General features: G+C 41.2%; 3 protein-coding genes across 6 annotated transcripts in view; 2 read left to right on the top strand and 1 right to left on the bottom strand.

Annotated features, from left to right (window-relative positions):
- The window catches only part of LOC128605887 (kynurenine 3-monooxygenase), a 32,369-nt gene that overhangs the window by 1,918 nt on the left and 6,347 nt on the right, over positions 1 to 24,104 (top strand). For 2 of the 4 annotated variants that reach the window (XR_008385616.1, XM_053621717.1), the window contains exons 1-9: positions 17,657 to 17,996; positions 18,358 to 18,427; positions 18,688 to 18,785; positions 19,100 to 19,189; positions 19,762 to 19,810; positions 19,897 to 19,984; positions 20,244 to 20,409; positions 22,528 to 22,599; positions 23,610 to 23,731. Coding sequence is in view for 3 of the 4 variants with exons in the window: in XM_053621717.1 (XP_053477692.1) it covers positions 17,928 to 17,996; positions 18,358 to 18,427; positions 18,688 to 18,785; positions 19,100 to 19,189; positions 19,762 to 19,810; positions 19,897 to 19,984; positions 20,244 to 20,409; positions 22,528 to 22,599; positions 23,610 to 23,731 (824 nt within the window). In the remaining variant the exon portion in view is untranslated. Of the gene's footprint in view, positions 1 to 12,361; positions 12,430 to 17,656; positions 17,997 to 18,357; positions 18,428 to 18,687; positions 18,786 to 19,099; positions 19,190 to 19,761; positions 19,811 to 19,896; positions 19,985 to 20,243; positions 20,410 to 22,527; positions 22,600 to 23,609; positions 23,732 to 24,104 lie in introns of those variants that run through there. The other 2 variants (XM_053621720.1, XM_053621718.1) reach the window with 2 other exon arrangements.
- On the top strand, positions 35 to 2,109 carry LOC128605893 (DNA replication ATP-dependent helicase/nuclease DNA2-like). Its single transcript, XM_053621729.1, has 4 exons — positions 35 to 366; positions 756 to 947; positions 1,177 to 1,407; positions 1,717 to 2,109. The coding sequence occupies exons 1-4, from the start codon at positions 284 to 286 to the stop codon at positions 1,802 to 1,804; spliced, it is 594 nt and encodes a 197-aa protein (XP_053477704.1). The 5' UTR covers positions 35 to 283; the 3' UTR covers positions 1,805 to 2,109.
- LOC128605891 (phenazine biosynthesis-like domain-containing protein 2) lies at positions 8,325 to 13,906 on the bottom strand. Its single transcript, XM_053621726.1, has 9 exons — positions 13,738 to 13,906; positions 13,542 to 13,641; positions 13,091 to 13,189; positions 12,897 to 13,006; positions 10,811 to 10,840; positions 10,580 to 10,668; positions 10,121 to 10,296; positions 9,685 to 9,747; positions 8,325 to 8,916 (listed from the first exon to the last, which is right to left on the bottom strand). The coding sequence occupies exons 1-9, from the start codon at positions 13,819 to 13,821 to the stop codon at positions 8,804 to 8,806; spliced, it is 864 nt and encodes a 287-aa protein (XP_053477701.1). The 5' UTR covers positions 13,822 to 13,906; the 3' UTR covers positions 8,325 to 8,803.

Here is a 24,104-nt window from a genome sequence, read left to right as displayed (position 1 = left end):
ATACCAAATGTTAGAATAATTAATTGTTGAGTTGTTTAAAGGTGGGATCAGAGATTACATGACAAGGCTTCTTGTAAAAATATGGCAGCATTGTCTGTATCGGGGAGGGGGGATACTGAGATGAGACCCAATTACAACAAAGAGAGGACTCTATGTGCCTGTCCATCATTTTGTATGTCAGTTCTGATATTGATGCTTTTCTCTTGGTCTTCACAGAGCTGATCAAACTGAGGAACACTCTGGTTCATCATCTTCGCAACAGTCTCATCAAGCTGGAGGGCAAATGGCATGTTTACCTGAAGTCATCTCTGACCAGCAGGCCTGCAAGTACTGCCCACAGAGAAGAAACTGTGCACTTTATAACAGGTATTACACACGCCCATAATGCGGTGTGTATTAGGCATATTAACAGTTTTTAAAAATCTAATTAAGTGCTAAATCAATATTGCAAGTTATAAAACTTTACAAACATTATGTTGGACATTGCTCACATACATTTACAGATATATAATATAAATCCCTGGTTGTCCTCTTACTGACTAAGTTTTTTTTTTAATTCCTTGGATTTGAGAAGGGCACTATAGAAATTAAACTTTGTTTTACAGATGTCATATTTAGGTCCTTGGATCTTTCTTATTCGCTGACTAGGCTACACTTGCTCTCAAACAAGCATCTATTAACCATTAGTGTCTTGAAAATTATGAGTCATTAAAGATGTACTTTTTTACTTTTTGGAATTCAATTCATGTGTCCAGAGCTGTGGAGAAGGCTCCAGGTGCATGTCCTTCTGAAGATCCTCAGGCTTTCCTACAGCTTGAGAGTGAACATCTGAACCAGCTTCACCTGCAGTACTTCAGTCACTGGTTGCTGCTCTGCAGCTTGGAGGCACTCACCATGGAGAGCAAGGGAGGACGTCGCAACATCTGGCTCCCGTCTGCTCAGGAGAGGTGGGCATAGAGACCGAGGGAATACTGTAATCGTTATGGATATATCAAAAATAAATTTGTAAATCGAGAGGAGGGAAAATAATATAACATTATAATACTATTTAGACTTTCTTTCAATGTAGAACTATACAGACATTTGGAAATACACTCTGAAAGACAAGATCTACAGAAAAGTGACAGCTGCTGCATTAAACTAACCAATCAGTTAAATGTCTCTGCTGTCCCTCAGGGAGAAGAATGGTGGCTGTGTTGGGAACATGGTATTGGCAGGCAGGGTGACTGCTCTCTCTGATGGTGTTTATGTGCATCACTTTAAGCACAGGCAAGGAGAGCATGTACTCATCACACTGCTAGTCGGGGACAGGGTGGTGATCAGTGACCAGGACTCCAGGTTCATCGGTATAGCTGCTGGATACGTCACCGAGATCACAAACACAGGAGTGACATGTTCTTTGGATAAGTAAGTCACAATCTAGTTTACGTTGCCCAATTTTCTTTTTTTTTTTTTTTTAGATTAGCTTAAATCTCATTATTATACTCTCAGGGGTGTTTTTGTTCAAGGTAGATGTCTATATTAAACCATTCATATCTGTTTGGTATCATTTGACTCGTTACTTAAATTCCCCAATCCTCTAACTAGCAGTGCTCCGGCCCACCTAGAACTATCGTCTCCATGTACCCCTGTCCAGAATTTCTTACCTTCATTTTGAAAAAGTGCATTATAAATTAAACCTGCTGTTAACACAGTGACCATTTTTCACTGTTTTAGAAATCTCTCTAAGAATTCTTCAGATATGGTATTCCGGCTGGATCAAGATGAGGGCGCTGGAGGCTTGAGCACTCATCTTGGAAACTGAGAACTTTTCAAACTGTTCAGCCGAGGACGTCGCTCTGCCCTCCTGTTCAGCCAAGGACGTTGCTCTGCTTCCCTGCTCTGCTGAGGACGTCGCTCTGCTTCCCTGCTCCGACGCTCACATCGCTCTGCTTCCCTGCTCCGACGGGGACGTCACTCCAATTTCCTGTTCAGCCGGAGATGTCGCTCCGCTTTCATGTTCCGCCGAGGACGTCACTATGCCTTCATGCACTGCCGAGGATGTCGCTCTGCTTTCCTGCTCTGCTGTGAACGTCGCTCTGCTTTCCTGTTCTGCTGTGAACGTCGCTCTGCTTTCCTGTTCTGCCGAGGACGTCGCTCTGCTTTCCTGTTCCGCCGAGGACATCGCTCTGCTTTACTGCACTGCGGAGCCCGTCGCTCTGCTTTCCTGCTCTGCTGTGTATGTCACTCTGCTTTTTTGTCTCGCCAAGAACGCCGTGCGGTCTTCTGGCTCTGCTTGGGACATTCTGCCCAGGGGGCCGGGGCCGCCAATGGAGATGGATGTTTCATGGCACTCCGGGAGGAGTGCCTTTGGGGGGGCTCTGTCACGAGTTCCCCTTTAAGCAGCGCGCTGTGGAGCATGTGAGCGCGCGTGCACGAGCAGGTGCACGAGCACCTGCTTTTCCCTGGTTGACAATCGTGACATTTCGACACGTGCATTTGTTTATGTTTCTGTTATGTCTCCTCCCCGTTCTGTCATTGGTTATGGTTTCACGTGTGTCTGAATTGTCCTCAGCCTTCAGCCATTACGAGGCTGATTAGGTTTGTATATATACCGCGCGCCTCCCAGCACACAGCGCGGAATATTAGGATAGAGAAGAAATATTAGAGTAGTTTAGAATAGAGAAGAAACTACGATAGATAACCATAGTCATAGTCATAGTCATAGTCCATGTTTCATGGTTCATGTTTCATGGTTCATGGTTCATGGTTCATGTTTAGAGTCATAGTCCTAGTCCATGTTATGTTTCATGTTTAGGTTCGTTAGTTTAGTTCACGCTGGTTTCTCCGCTACCAGTCCCTCACTGTAGCTTATGTTTCATGTTTTGTATCTCGACCCTGTTTTCCGTGACCACGACCTTGATTCCTGCCTAGCCCTGTGTATGCCTGTTTGCCGATTGTATGAACTTTGCATGTTACTGGATTACGTTTGTGGATCACGTTTTGGATTTGTCTGCCTGTCTCTCTCTTAAATAAAACTGTTATCCTGCGCTTGCATCCGTCCTAATCTCCGTTACTTCACGATACGTGACAGAATATTCCGCCGAAACATGGATGCAGCAGGAGAACAGAGAAAACGCAGGACCCGGAAGTCGACGCCAACCGTCCCGCTATGGACTCAGTCCAATTCCCACAAGGGACATTTATGGAGTTTCCTGATCCATTTGACGGATTTTTCGGTGCTCCGGAATATTTTCTGGTAGACTGTCAATTCTATTTCTCCAGGCTGTTAGACCCTAAGCCAGAGGAGAAGCAATGGCTCCGATTCATGTGGTCCCAGTTCTTTGGGTGCAGCTCCAACTGGATAAGCACTGTAGGAACCTGGACAGTGTAGAACAGTTTGTGGGGGAGTTCATGATGTGGTTCGGGAGTCCGGAGGCGAGGGTCGAGCTAGAACAACTTTTGGGGGGTAAGTCTGGCAGGCAAACCTGCCCTGCCGTTTACCCACTACTACAGGTAAGCTCTTGCAGAGCCCCAGCCGCAGGTTAACCTGGTGACCTCTGAGCTCGAACCTGAGACCCACGAGGTGGGCTCACCTGCCGAGCTCCAGCTAGAGGTCAACAGGGAGGCCCCAGCATCAGAGCCCCAGCCGGAGGTTAACCTGGCGACCTCAGAGCTCGAACCTGAGACCCACGAGGTGGGCTCACCTGCCGAGCTCCAGCTAGAGGTCAACAGGGAGGCCCCAGCACCAGAGCTCCAGCCTGAGGTTCAGGAGTCGGTCTCAGCTCCACACTGTAAAGCCCAGTTACTGTCCCAAGTGTCTGTTAACATGGCCGACCAAGTTCTGCTCAAGCCCAAGTCTACTGACACGGCCGACCAAGTTCTGCTCAAGCCCAAATCAGCCGACACGATCGACCAAGCCCTGCTCACATCCAGGTCTGTTGACACGGCCAACCAAGCCCTGCTCACGTCCAGGTCTGTTGACACGGCCGACCAAGCCCTGCTCACGTCCAAGTCGGCCGACATGGCCGACCAAGCCCTGCTCACGTCCGAGTCCGCCGACACTGACGGCCAAGTTCTGCTCACGGCCGAGTCCGCCGACAAGGACGGCCAAGTTCTGCTCACGGCCGAGTCCGCCGACAAGGACGGCCAAGTTCTGCTCACGGCCGAGTCCGCCGACAAGGACGGCCAAGTTCTGCTCACGGTCGAGTCCGCCGACAAGGACGGCCAAGTTCGGCACACGCCCGAGTCAGCCGACAAGGACGGCCAAGTTCTGTACACGCCTAAGTTTGCTGAAACAGACAACTAAGCTCTGCTCACGTCCATGTCTGCTGACATGCACAACCAAGTGTCTGTTGACATGGACAACCAAGCTCTGCTCACGTCCCAGTCTGCTGACATGACCAGCCAAGTTCAGCCTGCAGGCTCCGCTGAGTACGTTGCTCTGCTTTCCTGCTCAGCCGAGGACGTCGCTCTGCTTTCCTGCTCAGCCGAGGACGTCGCTCTGCTTTCCTGCTCAGCCGAGGACGTCGCTCCGCTTTCCTGTTCTGCTGGGAACTTCGCTCCGCTTTCCTGTGCCACTGCAGAAGTCCCTCTGTTTCCCTGCACTGCTGAGTACGTCGCTCTGCTTCCCTGCTCCACCGAGGACGTCGCTCTGCCCTCCTGTTCAGCCGAGGACGTCGCTCTGCCCTCCTGTTCAGCCGAGGACGTTGCTCTGCTTCCCTGCTCCGCCGAGGACGTCGCTCTGCCCTCCTGTTCAGCCGAGGACGTCGCTCTGCCCTCCTGTTCAGCCGAGGACGTCGTTCTGCCCTCCTGTTCAGCCGAGGACGTCGCTCTGCCTTCCTCTTCAGCCGAGGACATCCCTCTGCCTTCCTCTTCAGCCGAGGTTGTCGCTCTGCCTTCCTGCTCCGCCGAGGACGCAGCTATGCTTTCCTGTTCTGCTGAGAACTTCGCTCTGCCTTCCCGTTCAGCCGAGGACGTCGCTCTGCTTCCCTGTTCTGCTGAGGACGTCACTCTGCTTCCCTGCTCCGACGCTCACATCGCTCTGCTTCCCTGCTCCGACGGGGACGTCACTCCAATTTCCTGTTCAGCCGGAGATGTCGCTCCGCTTTCATGTTCCGCCGAGGACGTCACTATGCCTTCATGCACTGCCGAGGATGTCGCTCTGCTTTCCTGCTCTGCTGTGAACGTCGCTCTGCCCTCCTGTTCAGCCGAGGACGTCGCTCTGCCCTCCTGTTCAGCCGAGGACGTCGCTCTGCCCTCCTGTTCAGCCGAGGACGTCGCTCTGCCCTCCTGTTCAGCCGAGGACGTCGCTCTGCTTCCCTGCTCCGCCGAGGACGTCGCTCTGCCTTCCTGTTCAGCCTAGGACGTCGCTCTGCCTTCCTCTTCAGCCGAGGACGTCCCTCTGCCTTCCTCTTCAGCCGAGGTTGTCGCTCTGCCTTCCTGCTCCGCCGAGGACGCAGCTATGCTTTCCTGTTCTGCTGAGAACTTCGCTCTGCCTTCCCGTTCAGCCGAGTACGTTGCTCTGCTTCCCTGCTCTGCTGAGGACGTCGCTCTGCTTCCCTGCTCCGACGCTCACATCACTCTGCTTCCCTGCTCCGACGGGGACGTCACTCCTATTTCCTGTTCAGCCGGAGATGTCGCTCCGCTTTCATGTTCCGCCGAGGACGTCACTATGCCTTCATGCACTGCCGAGGATGTCGCTCTGCTTTCCTGCTCTGCTGTGAACGTCGCTCTGCTTTCCTGTTCTGCTGTGAACGTCGCTCTGCTTTCCTGTTCTGCCGAGGACGTCGCTCTGCTTTCCTGTTCTGCTGTGAACGTCGCTCTGCTTTCCTGTTCTGCCGAGGACGTCGCTCTGCTTTCCTGTTCCGCCGAGGACATCGCTCTGCTTTACTGCACTGCGGAGCCCGTCGCTCTGCTTTTTTGTTTCGCCAAGAACGCCGTGCGGTCTTCTGGCTCTGCTTGGGACATTTTGCCCAGGGGGCCAGGGCCGCCAATGGAGATGGATGTTTCATGGCACTCCGGGAGGAGTGCCTTTGGGGGGGCTCTGTCACGAGTTCCCCTTTAAGCAGCGCGCTGTGGAGCATGTGAGCGCGCGTGCACGAGCAGGTGCACGAGCACCTGCTTTTCCCTGGTTGACAATCGTGACATTTCAACACGTGCATTTGTTTATGTTTCTGTTATGTCTCCTCCCCGTTCTGTCATTGGTTATGGTTTCACGTGTGTCTGAATTGTCCTCAGCCGTCAGCCATTACGAATCTGATTAGGTTTGTATATATATACCGCAGGCCTCCCAGCACACAGCGCGGAATATTAGGATAGATAAGAAATATTAGAGTAGTTTAAATAGATAAGAAACTACGATAGATAACCATAGTCATAGTCCTTGTCATGTTTCATGTTTAGGTTCGTTAGTTTAGTTCACGCTGGTTTCTCCGCTACCAGTCCCTCACTGTAGCTTATTTTAGTTATCAAACACTGTCTGACAATGACTAATAACAAGTGCTAAGGTGCACTCCTAAATACGCGCGCACACACACACACCTTATTCTCTGAATGCAAGCATTAGTTTAAATTCACTGATATGGTGGCAGGCCAAAAAGATTTATTAAAAGCATGAACATTTGAATAATTATTTGTGACATTTAGCTGATAGGACACGGGCTGAATGGCGATGCATGGTGGCCCATTAGGAGGTAGTTTATAACACTGCAATGCGTTAGCGTCGTTAACAAATAACAGGCTTTCGCTAACATTACATGGAGCATAACGTTAGCTGGTTTCACGGCTACAATGCCAGCTGCCTCAAACAAACATAATATAGGACCGTCTTTCAGGTGCTTTGCCAAATTCCAGGTGTTTCCTCGCTTTGTTTGAAATGAACGATAGCATCGGCTGCACACCGGCAACAACAGGCCCAACACTTGCAAAATGAAGGGTGGAAATCAGATGCAATGCCAGTCAGGTGGCAAGCAGGTATGAACCGTCCTAGACGGACTCCTGGAAACTGGAATTTGGGAAAACGGAAAGTCACTTCATTGGCAGGGCAACGGTCTGAGTTAGTATGTTAGATGGAAAAGTATGGACTAGATTAATTTGACCTTACATTCACACACAGTAAGGGCTCTGGTATCCCACCAAAATTAGTTTCTGGTTACACCACTGTCAGCACAATTTGCTTCTGAATCAGTTTTAGACGTGATGTGATTGCATCCAGTGCAGCACATAGGCATTGATTTTAACCTGAGTTTCAGACCATGGTCAAGCTGTAGCAGAACATCAAGTGCACGTATATACGCCGGTTTACAGTAACTGCCCTTTCAGATGGCTACACTATGTATCTGCTGCAAGTCCTGGATTGTGTGAAAAATTTGAGCAGTAATGTATAATGGGCAATTTTGGTATTATTTTTGACATGTTCACACACTTGCTCTAGTCAGTCAGTGTCTCTCTCTATCTATCCCTCCCCCTCTCTCTCTATCTCTCTCCCTCTCTTTTTATCTCTCTATTTATCTCTCTCTCGGTGTGTGTGTGTGTGTGTGTGTGTGTGTGTGTGTGTTTGTGTGTGTGTGTGTGTGTGTGTTAGCTGGGAGAGCTGCTGAAAGACTAGAGAAGGCTGAATGTGGCCATCACCAGAGCCAAACATAAGCTGATGCTGATGCTGGGATCGGCTACGCTGCGTCTCTATGCTCCACTGGAGAAACTTCTCACTCACATGCAGCGGGAGAACATGATATCCTTTACACATGGCTCTGCTTTTTTTAGTCACTCAGGGTCTTCTTTAATATATACTGTACCACCCGGTAAATGGTAAGGTTAAAATGGAGAAGGTCTAGTTATCATCGTTATGTAGGCTGACTTGTAACTGATGGTTAAATAACCATTTAAAGTAGCAGTTTGTAGTATTTAGAATTATTTTGGAATGGTTTCATTGAAATGACAAACCTTCCTCTTCCCTCCTGTCAATGCCACCACTCATTGAAATCTGCCTAAGGTGGGACGGAGCTAATTTCGAGCCCAGGAGAAAAAAGTAAACAGAATTCTTAAATGAAGAACTAGTGTGAATGGCTTTATATATTATTGTAAATAACACTTTTAAGGTATCCTTGAAGTTACTTGTTTAAATGTGTTTCTTGACCTATGATAATCATGTCTTAACCTACCGATAACCTTGTTCTCCTTAACTTGGACTACATCTTCCAGCTGCCACCTGCTGCTCATGAGGCACTACCTCGCATCAAAATGTGACACAAAGTGGACACACATACTCTTTAGCTTTTTATTACTACCTCACACTAATTGAGTTAAAGACCCATACACATGGAAGTTTCTTTGAACCTGAATGAGAGTTCTGACTGATAAGTAGATGGTACATTGTAATACCTCATGATTAATAATTGACTTTCTTTAAAAAAAATTTTTTTTGGGGGGGTTGTATGTAATTCTTACCTCATTTTAGTGTTTTCACATGCTTTTATTCAGATGAAAAATCTTTTATTTATTTTTTTTTTCCAGATATTCTGAGCCAAGTATTTTGTATGTAAATAGTCTTGTGCAATTTTTTTGTGTGTTTTTCCCTGTAATAAAGTTATTTAAGTACTTCATTTCTAACTTTGTCATGACTAAACTATTAGACCACTCTGTAAAACACCTGTTCTTACAGCACCACAAACATTTCCTATGATTAATTACCAGATTAGCTTGCTGGAATAAAATATATCAGTAAAATTGGCAGTGTGCAAAATTAGTTATACATTACTACTGATTAGCAGTGTACCATATAATATGGCGAAATGTTTTCATAGTGAGCTCTATAGCAATCTCTCTAGAGTTTGAGGATTCCATGAAGGAGGACCACGGCTCGGCCAGCGATGTCAACTCTGTTGTCTCCTCTCAGTTCCAACTCGAGCTCACCGCCACGGCTGGAGCACTGGTAGGCTGCCACACAAACAAAAGACAAAGCATGCAGAGCTGTGAATAATTTGGAGCAGTGTTGTTTTGTCAGTTTCACCCTATTAATCCTAAGAAAAATCTTAATGCCTTCTATCTCTGGATGTCTGAAATGAGCTATAATTGAACTCTTTATTATGAATTTCTGTCCAAAATTAAAAATTTCTTTTGATTCTCAAAGGGTTTGTTATATGTATCTTTCTATTTTATTTGCCTCTGCTCAGGGATTAATTATTATTATTATTATTTTTATTATTATTAATCAGGAATGATTGAGGTTTTATTATTAGCTGTTTCTTAGGTTCATTCATATTAATTAATGTGATACACTCTCAGCAGCACCTAATAGCTAAGCATTACCCTGTGCACTGCATGTGTTTTTAAAGGGAGCACAGAAGTGGGTGGGATTTATAGATTGGTGTTCCGTACAGGGTGTTTGTGGCCAGTGTTCCTGGGATAGGTTCTGGATCAACCATGACCTTGACCAGGAAAAAATGCTTATACATTTCAATGAATTAATCTATATTATTTAATTGAGGGGCCTAAATATAAATAGAGATATGTTTACAATTTATAATTTGTACATAGTGGTGGAGTTTGTGTCCCCATCATTTTAATATTTTGTTATTTTAGGGAATTAAACTGATAAAGGTAGAGTCATCAGAAAACAACTGAACTATTCATAAAGATGATGTATATGAAAATGTTTCAGTTTTTGGTAGACTAAAAGGCAGATAAGATTTTAGGCATCATTACCTAACATTTTCTTCTTTCCCAGTTTCTCAGACCAGTAAGCAGCGAGGACGGTATGTGAAGAGCCTTCAGGAAATAAAGAAAAAGTCAGAATGTCAGGTAGCTGTTCTGACCCAGTGCAAATAGGGACCATTAGAAAGAAGGTATTTTTAAATCAAAGTAGACTGGCAATGTGTAGCATTATAAAAATTTTCATTATGTAATGTTAAATGTTCTCAAATTGTTGAATAACTATTACATAAGGACTAATTAGCATTTTGTGCAATATTTAAAACCAAACTAGTTTATATACTGTTGCAAAGAAAAGACATGTTTATGTAATGAGATATGGAGCCTGTGGGGATGATGTTATGCATGCTGGGGACAGTTAGTGGACAGGGACAGGATTTTGTCCCTGTGTCACTCTCTACTAGCAGTAGTGTGAGGGGTAGGGGTTTACCTGTCACAGGATCTTCAGGGACTCCGACCCATGGTGCAAAGTTACGGGAGTAAAAGTCATATCCTGGCTGTGAGGTTGGTGCTCCTTTCACTGTGATGATGAGACTTATAATCCTTCCACTATCTTCACTTTTCAGCAGAGACTCACTCACCGGATTCAGGGAAGTAAGCACGGACCTTCAAGCAAAGTTAAATTCTGGATTATGTCTACTTCAAATGATGACGTATGGACAGTTTTGGAAATAGAATAGCCTACGTTTGAAGAACAAACATGCATATTGCAAACTTTATCAGTATGATTCATCAGTTGATGAATAAATATGCAGTTTTTCTAGCCAAATAGTTTCATAATCAAAATAATTTCATGTCAAGATTTAAACAGATTATATTATACGATGTATTAAGGTGAACAGACTTGTAATTTAGAGTTCTCTTTTCATTGTTTAATAGTCTCCTGTACCTGTCACATGTATCATGCAAACGCACTAGCAGTTTCTTTGTGGTTTTACAGTAACACACCTCTTGAATAGGCAATTCTCCCACAGCAGCCTAGAAATTTTTAGGAAAATAACCATAGGAATCTGGACTGGATTTTTTGCAGGTACTTTCAAAACAAAAAACAACTTCTGAGTGAGACGATAAGTCTGGGAGTTTTCTGATTATGTTAAAAGTTATAAAAAGGTAAACTTACCTTAAGAATGTCATTAAATTTCTTTCTGTCCTACGTGTAAAATATAAACACATGGAAAATATAATCAAACATATAAATGCATAGTTTAAGATAACATAAAAAGAATGCACTGATGTATCGAGCAATAATTGGTGTATGTGTACGTATACAGTTTCCTCCACTAATATTGGCACCCTTGGTAAAAATTAGCAAAGAAGGCTTTAAAAAAAGTTTTTTTTTGTTGTTTTTTTTTTTATTGTTTAACCGTTTGATCTTTTGTTAAAAATTCACAAAAATACTCTGCTCTCATGGATATCAAACAAATGCAAACACAACACAGCTTTAACAAAAACAATCTTTGGTAAATATAGGTGTGCAACAATTATTGGCACCCGTTTAGTCAATACTTTGTGCTACTTCCCTTTGCCAAGATAACAGCTCTGGGTCTTCTCCTATAATGCCTGATGGGGGTGGAGAATACATGGTAAGGGATATGAGGCCATTCCTCCATACAGAATCTCTCCAGATCCTTCACATTTCAAGGTCCATGCTGGTGGACTCTCCTCTTCAGTTCATCCCACAGGTTTTCTATGTGGTTCAAGTCAGAGGACTGGGATGGCTATGGCAGGACCTTGATTTTGTGGTCAGTAAACCATTTTTGTGTTGATTTTGATGTATGTTTTGGATCATTGTCCGGAAGATCCAACCACGGCCCATTTTAAACTTTCTGACAGAGGCAGTCAGGATTTCATTTAATATCTGTTGATATTTGATAGTTCATGATGCCATGTATCCTAACAAAATGTCCACGTCCTCTGGCATAAAAACAGCCCCAAAACAATAAAGAGCCTCCACCATATTTAACCGTGGGCATGAGGTACTTTTCCATATGGCTACCTCTCTGTGTGTGCCAAAACCACCTCTGGTGTTTATTGCCAAAAAGCTCTATTTTGGTTTCATCTGACCATAGAACCCGATCCCATTTGAAGTTCCAGTAGTGTCTGGCAAACTGAAGATGCTTGAGATGGTTTTTTGATGAGAGTACAGGCTTTTTTCTTGAAGCCCTTCCAAACAACTTGTGGTGATGGAGGTGACTTCGGATTGTAGTTTTGGAGACTTTCTGTAGTTCTCCATACGAACCTCTGCAATTCTCCAGCTGTGATCTTTGGAGATTTTTTGGCCACTTGAACCATCCTCTTCACAGTGCGTTGAGACAATATAGACACACGTCCAATTCCAGGTGGGTTCATAACTTTTCAATTTGCAGATGTACTCAGAGGAAAAAAGGCTCTTGCAATTTAACTAACTGTATTAATGTGCACACTGATCTCACTGTCAGGAAGAAAGGAAAAATTGCAATATGTTGGCTACTGGGCCTTCTGTCATACATTCTAACAGAAAAGTCACAGAACAATTAACATCTGTCCGCAGACTACATTTGGCCATGGGGCTGGACTTTGGACACCCCTGCGTTAAGGTAAAATAGACCCTGACCTCAGTGCTCTACAGTACTCCTAGTGCAGTCTGGCTGGCATTCTTCTCCAGGCTTTCTCCACACAGTGTCTACCATCAGATTAATCTAGGTTACATTTGAACTCATCTGAATGGACTTTACCCGTTTCTGGAATTCCTTTTCTCAGGTGCAATACTTGCAACTTTTTCTTACTTGTTATTTCTTATAATACAACTGTCTGTCTGTTATTTCTTATAAAACAAACTTTTGCTGATCTGACAAATATAATTGCCTTGTAAACAGACATTGCTAATCCCTTCTTTAGAACTTGCTTTTATTGCTATTTTGGTACTGATCCTAAGACAATTTATAGAATACATGCAGTAAATTAGCTTCATAGGTACAGATGACAACATAAACTTTGGAGCATGTTCCAATTAGGAATGCAAGTAGCCTAGATTAGACCCAAGTGTCTAAATACTGTTTTGTTCTTACTCAAATGAGTTGTATCATGTTTTATCAAGCGTCAGTCTAATGATCTTATTTCTTGGTTTGGATATTTTGCTGTGTTTTATTTTTGAAACAAATATAATGGTTGAAATACCCTAAAGTGTCCAAGCACTTTTTGGCATGTCTATATTTGAGTGGCTGTACCTGGACTTCTGGTTTATTGAGAGGGAAGTCCATCACTAATGATTCACCTCGCTGCTGCACCAGCAGCTCTCCGCTCAGAGTGTCAAAGGTAACCACAGAGTTGGTATTTTCTGAGAAATAATACAGCTTTTCTATACTTGAATTTATCATTGCTGCATGTTATTTTTAAACTATTAGAAATAAACTACTTTTACCTTTCTTGTAAAAGAGCACTGCTGCTGAAGCTAGTGTCGCATGGCCACAAAGGTTGATCTCATGTGTAGGGGTGAACCAGCGTAAGCCAAACCTTGCTCCTGTAAAAGACCATTTATTATATAGATTACAAAAGCATTTTTGTGTATAAGGGTATTCTGAATTTGAATATAGTCTGGAAAATGCTGGTAATAGCTGTTCTTTTGCAAAAGTTACATGTTTGTCTGCTTCAACAACTACCCTTAGCCATTTAAAATTATTTTCTCAGTATGAGGTCAGAATTTGTCCTTGATAATCACACACACACACCTCAGATGTGGTTATGCACAAATTATGTGATTAACCTGGGGAAAAAAAACAATCTCATACACATCTGTAAAATGTTATACATATGAAATCTTAAATGCAAAAATGAATTGCATTCAGTCTTGAGTTCAGTGCAGAGTTGAGTACCTGAACTAAAATCCTCTGTTGGTTTCAGTTTAGTGATGAATGCCGTCTCAGACAAGTTCATTTCAGCTGCTATTTTCTGATAAAGCTCCACTTTCAGTTCCTGGATATGTTATAAACATTGCATGGTAAATCCTAATGCCTAATGGATTGTAGTCTAGTTTGTTTATTCTGTTATGCAAAATGCTAAATGACTTACATTCTCTAAAAGACAAACTGCAGCAGGGTTTCCTTTAAATGGTAAATTAGTAAATGCATCAACAGTATATATTGGAATCTCCATTAGTGATCCTGAGTGTCCCTAAGAGTCCTGTATTAGAATTTGTAGATAGATTGGTCATCAACACCAGTAGAAAGCGGATTTTGTGCTGGCAGAATAATATTCAACTTGGACTTTGAGCTTGGTGTGTTGCAGTGTTGCATCATTTTAAAGGGACAGTGTTGTGTATAAAAATGGCATGAAATAAACGCGAGGGAGACCAAGTATGATTAACATGTACGTTTATTAAGGTTCACAGACTAAGTATGAACAGCATGTAATTTTATTGAGAATTCATAGAACTGGTGGGAGTGTAATCCTGAGGTGAGCGGTAGGGAGAAAACAGGTAATAAAATGGGGTGCGTCCTGGGGACGTGGGATAGCCAGCCGAGGTGTACTGAGGAGAGTACTTGGGACTGGCAGGTGAGAAAACGGGAGAATGGTCAGAACCCAGATCAGAGAAGGTGACATCATCCTCAGACTGAAAGCTGTAGGGAGGGTCAGGATGAGGATCTGTCTGTGTAGAGGCGTCAATACACACATTCGCGGGGCGGATTCTGTATCTGAGAGGTGGGGGGAACCCCGCATTTCCGGAGGGGGTGCGAAGAACGTCAAGTAGCATAGTGATGTCAGCAGTGAGATGCGCGAGCTGATAGTGAGTGTTTAGATCCAAATCCAGCCAATCCAGCCCCTCTAGTAAAGGAGAGAAGGAAAAGTGACGGGCACCTAGACACACAGAAGCGAATAAACGGTATTAGGCGGATATTGATGAATTGGATTCACACTTTAAGATTAACACTATGATTTATTATTTACAGAGAAATATAAGAGCTGAGGAGTGCAGGCTGAGAAACACACACACACACACACACACACAGAGGCACACACTCTCACACAGTCAAGAGCAGGCATGCAGACATAACACACACACACACACACACACACACACAGACCTGTGCCGCCAGAAGGAAAGCAGAACATTATAACTTTATAAGAATAATAAAAGGAGTATTAAGATATTATAAGTATAATATAATGATATTATGAAGTATGGAGTACAGTAAAACACTTGCAAGCAGTATAACCATATATGAAACAGAAATATAGAGCAAATTTGAAAGGAAAAAGCATTATAAACCAGAAATACAAGAAAATGTGAAAGAAACTTACTCATAATGCACTTGAAGGTGGGGAGGATTCTTGTCTCACGAGAAAAACTCAGGAGTAACACGGACGAAGGCCTTAAATTTTAAGAGAGAACCAAGATAGGCCGTTTATAAGGGTAGTTGAGTCAAGGTGCACCTGCGAGATAACCGTCGATAGGAATGGCTAGGGCCGCGAGATAACCGTCGATGAAAACAGCGGACCCCGTGAGACCAAGGTCTCTCCGAATTGTTGAGTCTCGTACCTATTGGTATTATGGGAAAGCTTTTTCGAAAACCTAATGGTGTTCGGGGAAGGCTCTTTCTAAAACATAATGGCATTGTGGGAAAGCTCTTTTACAAACATACTGGTATTGTGGGAAAGCTCTTTCTAAAACATAATGGTATTGTTTGAAAGCTCTTTCTAAAACTTATTGTTATTATGGGAAGGTTCTTTCTAAACATATTGGTGTTATGGGAAAGCTCTGTTAGTTTGGGTGTAGAAAATGTATAAATAAGGGAGCTTCAGCTCCAGGTGTGAGATCACTTCTGAGAATTCTCATCGGTGTGGATCTCGTGTGGTGGAACGGAACCAATAAATCTGGAACCTTGCTTCTTCTCATTCACGGCTGGTGTCTTATTTTTCTATCTCCAACTGGTTTTGCAGATGTGAGTATTTGCTTCTATGTTGAATTTTTAAGTGTCTACGGGTAATAGGCTAAATTTGAGCCAGCAACAGCTACATGAAATTTTATGAAGCTAGAATTAACTTTTGTTTTATACTCTTTCTGTAACCTGAATATCCTTTCTGTATTTCTAGAGTGATTACCTTCTATATATAGGGCAAGGGTGAAGGCTGGAATGTGTTTTCTTTGGAGCCACATGTAATTGAAAAATAAATAAATAAATAAATAAATAAAAAAGCAATGAAGCTATACACCACATATTTTTGGACGGGTGCTCATGCAACATCACAAGGTAGCTGAACCCACTGAGGAATCCAAGAGTGTTAAACTCCCTAGTATACAGTATGAGCTCACATGCAGGAATGAATGTGTGTGCTTGGTGCTCTACAATGAGCTGGTATCCCATCCAGGGTGAATTCCAGCCTCACACAAAGTGTTCCCAGGATTGGCTCCAGATTCACCATGAATCAATAAAAATTGGTTACTGTAGTTGAATGACGTAATGTATTCTATTTACACACTTTTTGTGAACTGGTTAAAGCATGTATGCACTTTTGTGAAATGTAAGGTATTTGGTGATTTGGCCACTGCAGCAAATACTTCTTTAAAGCTAAATCCTTAAAGTTCTAATTTTAAACAATATGCTCTTTTTTTTTTTTTTGGAATGACACAGGAAAAAAGTATTGAACACGCTAACTGAAATTTATTTAATACTTAGTGGAGAAGCCTTTGTTTGTAATGACTTCTTCAAGACGCTTCCTGTATGAAAAAATTAAATCGGCCGCAGTATTCATGTTACGAAGCATAGACGGAGACAAGCGCGGGCGAGCGGAGAGATGACGTGAGATTGAACACAAAACGAGAATCGAATCGGGACAGAGCAGGTAAGCTATGTATCGGGGTGTAGGCAAAAGCGTAGTGAGAGACGAGCGTTAAGTCGAGCACCAGGGAAAACACTTCTATGAAGATCGGCTTGGTAAACAAACAGAGACGAGGCTGCTGAGCGGTTACTTCGCAAGGGGCTAATGCTAGGGAGGCCCTTATATAACCTTAGGTGTTTGCAGGCGTTCGTAATTAGAACTCCGGTGAACTCGAGCGCGGGTATGACTGGGAAGTGTAGTCCTCCTCCGCCATGTTCCTGGGCGGCACTACACGTTGTGAGCTGCCGCGCCGATTTCTCCGTGTCGTAACAATTCAGGTGTGATTTTGGCCCATTTGTCTAAACATATTGCCTTGAAATCTTGTTCAATTGGATTCAAGTCAGGTGATTGACTGCGCCATTCTAACACCTTGTTTTTTTCTCTGAAACCAATTGAGTTTCCTTTGCTGTATACTTTGGATCGTTGTCCTGTTGGAATGTCCACCCACGTCTCAGCTTCATCATCCTGGTGGATGGCAGCAGATTCTTCTCAAGAATCTCCTGGTAAAGGGCTCCATTCATCGTTCCTTCACTTATATGGAGTCATCCAGTACCATGTGATGAAAATCAGCCCCGCACCATGATGCTTCCACCTCCAAACTTCACTGTTGCTATAGTGTTTTTAGGGTGATTTGCAGTGCTATTTCTTCTCCAAACTTGGTATGTACTATGACAGCCAAAAAGTTCAATTTTGCTCTCATCTGACCAGACTACACTCTCCCAGTATTTCATAGGCTTGTCCAAATCAGTTGTAGCAAACTCCTGATCCGAGTTGTCAAGTCTGTTCCACGAAAACAGAAATAATTAGTTCACGTCTCGAGTCTTCGGGTTCGAGTCATTTGTTCATCCCATTTCCGGTGTTGCATGGTGCATTGCCTATGGGGCGGTCACCGGACCTATGGGGTTGTTGCAGCGCATGCCCAGTCAAGAATGAACGAATCACTCTCTGAGACAACTCGGTGTTCCCAAGTCATATTAAAAATTCGTTCATTTTGAACAACACATCACTAGTGTGAACACTCTCGTTGATAGCCACTGGGGCGTTAAACGGACCGTTTTTCGCGCTGTGAATATCATCCCGGTGTGAACAGGCACTTACATTGTTTACTAATGATGCTGAGTGTGCCCATTGTTGATTTGATGTCATTTGCTAAACTCAGGAGCATTAACAGTCATGTACTCAGAGCGTGAGCTTTGAACCTATGCCTGTGTTTGTAGTCCTTCATGTATTTACACATCAGTTCATCTACCTGAACACACAACTCACAGTGAGCTGGCATTTTTCTTACTTTACTTTCTTACATACTTTTTTTGGTTTACTCCAACAGGTTGTGGATATCTACTGACTAGTTCTTTTCTGAGTAAACGTTAATCTGTACCAACATGGACTATTCAAGTGAGAAGAATAAATCGGCCACCAAGAAAAAAGTCGTTGTAGTAGGAGGCGGCCTGGTATGATATCTTTATGGCTTCTATGGTTCATTATACCGTGAAATATTTTATATTTAACCTAAAAGATATATTGTATTCCTGATTGACCTATTTACTACAAGATTTCAGTTTTCAAAATTGTTAAGAATGTAGTTTATTTTGAGATATACATAAGTACATGTATTAAACAACACACAAAGTGGGAAATGATGGACTATGTAAAAATGAACCAAAAAAAAACTTTGCAGAAAATGCTTAGATATTATTATAGATATTATTATATTAGTCCAGAAATATTTAATGAATTAGATTTGTACAGTAACATTTGAATGATGCTGTCGTTTTTTAGACATATGATCAACACGACTTCCTTCTGATTTAGGTTGGTAGCTTAAATGCATGCTTCTTTGCAAAAAGAGGATTTGAGGTTGCGGTCTTTGAATCTCGAGAAGGTAATTATTTAGAGATTGAATTATTATAGTCAGAAAATGTTTAAATGTTTATTAAGTATGCATTTGTAAACAACTTGGATTTACCACTTAAATACAATATTATAGAACTGAAATATGGAACATAAATTTTGATATTATTATTATTATTATTATTATTATTATTATTATTATTAGTAGTAGTAGTAGTAGTAGTAGTAGTAGTAGTAGTATTGTTGGTAGTTGAATATTATAGTGTCTGACTGACTTTAATTCCTCAACAGATATTCGCTGTGCCAAAACTGTAAAGGGCAGAAGCATAAATCTAGCCCTTTCCCATAGGGGACGCCAAGCTTTAAAACATGTTGGAATGGAAGACAAGGTATCACCATAGTGACTGTGTTTAATATAATATCTAAAAAAAAGCAAATTATTATTATTAAACAGCATACAGATATAATTCTAGTTAAAGCTGATGGAGGCACTGGACAATAACTTGCAATACAGATCTATTCCTTCCCAATGAAAGAAATACTTTCTGCCATTTTTAAAATTTATTTTAGCATTTGTAAATTTTTATGTGCCATTCTCTAATTTCAAGGTGAACTAAATTTAGTTTATATGAGGTAAGTTCATGATTTGAAAAATGACCCAAATATACACTGTGTTCAGTGTTTTGCTGTCTGTCAAATACAGATTATTTCCAAGGGCATTCCAATGCATGCTCGTATGATCCACAGAGTGAATGGAAAGCGTTCTCCCATACCATATGGAAAGAAAGGTCAGGTAGGCCAGTATCAATAATATTTTGCCACAGCACAGATTCATTCATCTCTATTATTTTATTTTGATTAAGGCATGGTTGAACTCTTGAGGAAAACATATATTACAGTCAGAGAGTGTCTTTAAATACACTGCATGAAGTTCATGCTATGAGAAACTCACACTCCATTGAAGTTCTTAGGGACCTCTTTCACTGATGCAATGTCATCAATAAATGGTATATTTAGATGCAGATTTCAGGTCATTTCATGTCAAAAAATGAGTGTGAAAAATGTAAAAAAAAACAAAAAAAAAACAACCTTTTTTATTTTTACAAATATTACAGTCAGTATTGGTCAATTTGTATTCATAGGTTTGCTTTACTTCTCAGAAATGTAATAACATTGTCAGTAAATGAAAGTGACCAGCAACAGCTGAAACAACATGAAAATAACATTTGTGCTGTATTATTATTTACCAGATTGATTAGGAAATAATTTTTTGTCATTGAAATGTTTTACTATTTTTATTATGTAGCAATTCACCATCTCCATGTAATCATTGTTTTCTTTAAATGTCATATTGTTTCTTTTCAGTACATCCTTTCTGTAGGCAGAGCCAACCTCAATAAGGAACTGCTAACAGGTAGTCACACGTACTGTATGCGTCAAATATCCTAGTATTGTGTAAAACGTATGAAACTTCTTTTGACAAGTATCCTCTCACTCTAGCGGCTGAAGCATATCCAAACACACAACTGAACTTTAACCATAGGCTGCTTGACTGGAGTCCAGAAACAGGAACCATGACCTTTCTTGGGTAAACAATCTATTTACCTGTTTTCTCATTTTCTCATTACACACAACGTTGTTTTGTATACAAAGGTGCCCGCAGTTTCCCTGAAACATTGCACTCATGCATATGAAAAGACATATCATGTCGTGTCATGTCATATGAAATCTCATATGAAATGCATATGACATATGAAATGTCATAAAACTTTTTATTTTAGTCTGTAATTAGTGTAATTTCAGAGAAGCTAATGATATTGATCTGTTATGTTGTCTTCTCGTTCTAGGACTGATGGTACTGAAAAGGAGATCCAGGCAGATTTCATAGTGGGCTGTGACGGTGCCTTCTCTGCTACGAGAAAGCAGTTTTTACGCCGCAGTCGCTTCAATTACAGCCAGACCTACATCCCCCATGGATACCTTGAGCTCACTATGCCTCCAATAAATGGTGATGTAAGTGATTGTAACCCTCTCAGACCTGTAACATTTACAATAATGAGGAAAACAAGTACACCTTACTTAATTTCTTCATTTTTGTTTTTTTAAATCATGGCCTAAATATCAATTGTGTGGTCCTAAACAACTTCTATAAACAAACAGACAACCTTAGGTGACAACAAAAAACCACTTCAATATGTGGGTGTTTATTCCTAAAAAGTAAACCAACATTCAGGAACCAAATGGGAAAAAAAACTAAGCACACCCATAATTCAGTAACATGTAGAACCACCTGTAGGAGCAATAACCTGAAGTAAATGTTTTCTCTAGAAGTTCATCATTCTCTCACATTGCTTTGGAGAAATTCTGACCCACTCTTCTATACAACATTGCTTCAGTTCATTGACGTATGAGGGCATTTGTTTATGCACAGCTCTCTTAAGATCCTGCCACAGCATCTCAATGGAGTCTGAACTTTAACTTGTCCATTCCAAAACCTTGATTTCTTTTTTCTTCTTTAGCCTTCAGGGTTTCATTTTGGGGTCCTCTGGCTGCAAAACAAGCCCAAATCCTCACCCCTTCAACACTACGCTTGATTGCTTGACAGTTGGTATGAGGATTAGGGTTAAAAACGCTGTCAGATATACTCTCCGCAGTCCAAAATATATTGTTCCAGAACTTTTGTGGTTTGTTCAGATGCTATTTTGCAAACCTAAGTCATTCTGCCATTTACTTTTTGAAGAGAAATGAATTTTTCCTAGTCACCCTTCCATCAAAGCCATACTTGTTCAGTCTTTTTATCTGATTGTGTTGTCATGAACATAAACATTTAATGTGAATATGCTGAGATGCCCACTACTGGGAAGATTGGCAATTGACTCTCCATTTGTAAACAGTCCTTCTCACTATAGAATGGTGAATTTAAATTGTTTGGAGAGGGCCTTATAACACTTCCCAGATTGATGAGCAGCACCAGTCATGACTGATGTTCTTTCTTCTTGGCATGATGTAGACACAGACCTGAGTGCTCCAGAACACCAAACTGCCAAAAGTTCTGCTTTTACAGAGGTAGTGGTATAAGGAGGGTTTACTTTCTTTTTCCAATGACATTTATTTATTTGACAGATTGTATCTAATGTAAGTTGCAAGTGAGGCAGAGCACAATCCACACATGTAGCTGTGAAAGGATCTGACAGCGAAAGGCCCATTTATTCCTCTATCTCTATCTGGATGCACCCAAATGCTATCCGACAGCAATGTGATCATCACGTAGTGTTAATACATGGTGTGAATAAGGTCAGAGTTTCCATTAACTGACTAGAAACAAATGTCAGAGAACCTCAATTAAGCACAGAGTTTGCTAGTACTCAGTACTACTAACAGAAATCTCAAAGCAACCTGCAAATTAAACTACTAATCGTACATATCACAGAAGCTATGAACTGCAAATTGTGAAAAAGGTGTTGAAGTTCTCTGTTGTTATTTCAGTGTGATATAATTTTTTTATTTAATTACTAGTTATTTCAAAACATTATGTTTATATTTCAAATATCTTCTCATTATTTTCACTTAAATAGACATTTTTTGCCATTTATGTGTTTGGAAATTTACAAACTCTTTAGTCTCAATTAATGATCTGGTAGTGCTGATAGGGATACTTCATCAATACAATAGACATTAAGGTTATTGCATCATTATATAATTAAGTATGTCAGATTTAATTGTTCAAAATGGCTGATATGACCATTAGAAAAGGCCTTCAGTGTAACTATCTGAACCCATAACTAAATGACCAATTATTAGCCATATGTGACAACTTAATTCCAATAAAGCAAATTCTAGCATACTTACTATTTGTGAATCATAATACAGAATAATAATTATTATTACTATAAGCTAATATTCAATAAATTACTCTTGTTGATGGATCATTGGATGTCAAATATTAAGGAAAAATAATTAGATCCCCCAAAATTAGATTAGAAGACATCAACTAGAAATTGAGTTAAGTCAAAATAATTACATCTCGCATGCTCTCTCTCTTTTTTCTCTGCATTTGTATGCATACAGTTATGTAGGTAGTTGCTACTTTTATATACAGTTTATCCTGCTTATCTCTGCCTCTATGTTCAGTTTGCAATGGAGCCCAATTTTCTTCATATCTGGCCAAGGAACACATTTATGATGATTGCTCTCCCGAACTTGGTAAGTGTAAATCATATTAATCACATGCTTCCTTGTGATTTCAAGTTTCAGTTGAGCTCACTAAGGTTTTTATTTTATTTATTTATTTATTTATTTATTTAAGGAGGTAGATGTTAAGTAGCATAACCATAGATTTAACAGAAACTTACATATAGTTACAGAGTTCTTTACCTCATTCCTGATGATTGGATGTGCTCAGTCCAGGCATATGCCAAGTGTAGATGGTCAGCCAAGTATAGAGGGTTACACTTGAACCCTGAATAGATGATGTCCTGATTAGGGCTGAGTAAGGTCTACTCCCTAAATATCATTTCAAATTATATCAGTACTACATAATGAAGAAATGTATCAAATATTTTAGCCAGACGTTCTAGCTCTTCCTTTCAAAACTAGATGATAACAATGATTATAACTAACAAGTAACCATGAGGTTTTCTTGAGTTTACAATTGAACAGTAGCATCGTACAATGATGGGTATTTATGCTGATTCTGTCCTTAGTTCTCAAAACGATCGAAAACGCAGGAAAAGCTGGGGTCTTGGGATATGTGGAACACTATGGTCTCACGTTATCATCTGTGGTTATTATGATATTCCCCAAAACTTAATTTTGTTACAATATATACATTACTCAGTTAAAATCCATTAAAAATGCGTTGTCAACAACCATGCCAACAACATGGACTAAAGTTGATTTGAATCTGAGAAAATGTGATATTGGGATCACAATGATATGTAAGGAATATCACATGAAAGACCAGAAATCCATGTGTATGAGCTGTTACTATAGAAATAATAATGCATTAGAACAAGTGCATTAATAGTAACATATCGTTCATTACAGCCAGAAACACCTGTGCTGTTATATTAAAAATAATGCACACTGACCAATCAGGTTTGAGCACTGAACCGCACTGTGGTATAAATTTAGAACAGGACAACATTCATGTGCCGCATTCGGAGTCTCAATGGCAATCAAAGATCTTAGAGTGTTAATCCTGTGTTTTAAAGGACAAGACCTTCACCTGCACACTCTTCATGCCATTTGAGGAATTTGAGAAGATTACCACAGACGATGAGCTGATGAACTTCTTTCAGAAATACTTCCCAGATTCCATTCCACTCTTAGGAGTGTAAGAAATGTTCAGTCTCTCTCTCCTTTATTTTGTTGTCTGACTTGTGAGCCTGTATTGTGCATCACCCAGGTAATAATTCCAAGAACAGCTGTTTGTGAAGTGTGAAATTGCAGGTCAGTGGATGCACTGCCCCAATTATGAGGTTTTAATTTGAGAAGAACAGGGTGCATCACATGACTTGGCTTGAAGATATGGAAACTGCTGAGCTTTTGAATCCTTCAATTTCCTCTGCAATGCTGGGATTAGGTTATGCCTGTTGTTATAACCATATACTTTTAAACCCATTACACTAAAGCACCCTATTTTTGAAACAGGAAATCATTTCAGGCAAGTTGCTATATTTCTTCATGATGAAATTACTGTTTATACA

The sequence above is a fragment of the Ictalurus furcatus genome, chromosome 3 (genome assembly GCF_023375685.1).
Source record: "Ictalurus furcatus strain D&B chromosome 3, Billie_1.0, whole genome shotgun sequence".
NCBI lineage: Eukaryota > Metazoa > Chordata > Actinopteri > Siluriformes > Ictaluridae > Ictalurus > Ictalurus furcatus.
The sequence above is the reverse complement of the archived record's forward strand: the minus strand, read 5'-3'. Positions and strand labels throughout refer to the sequence as shown.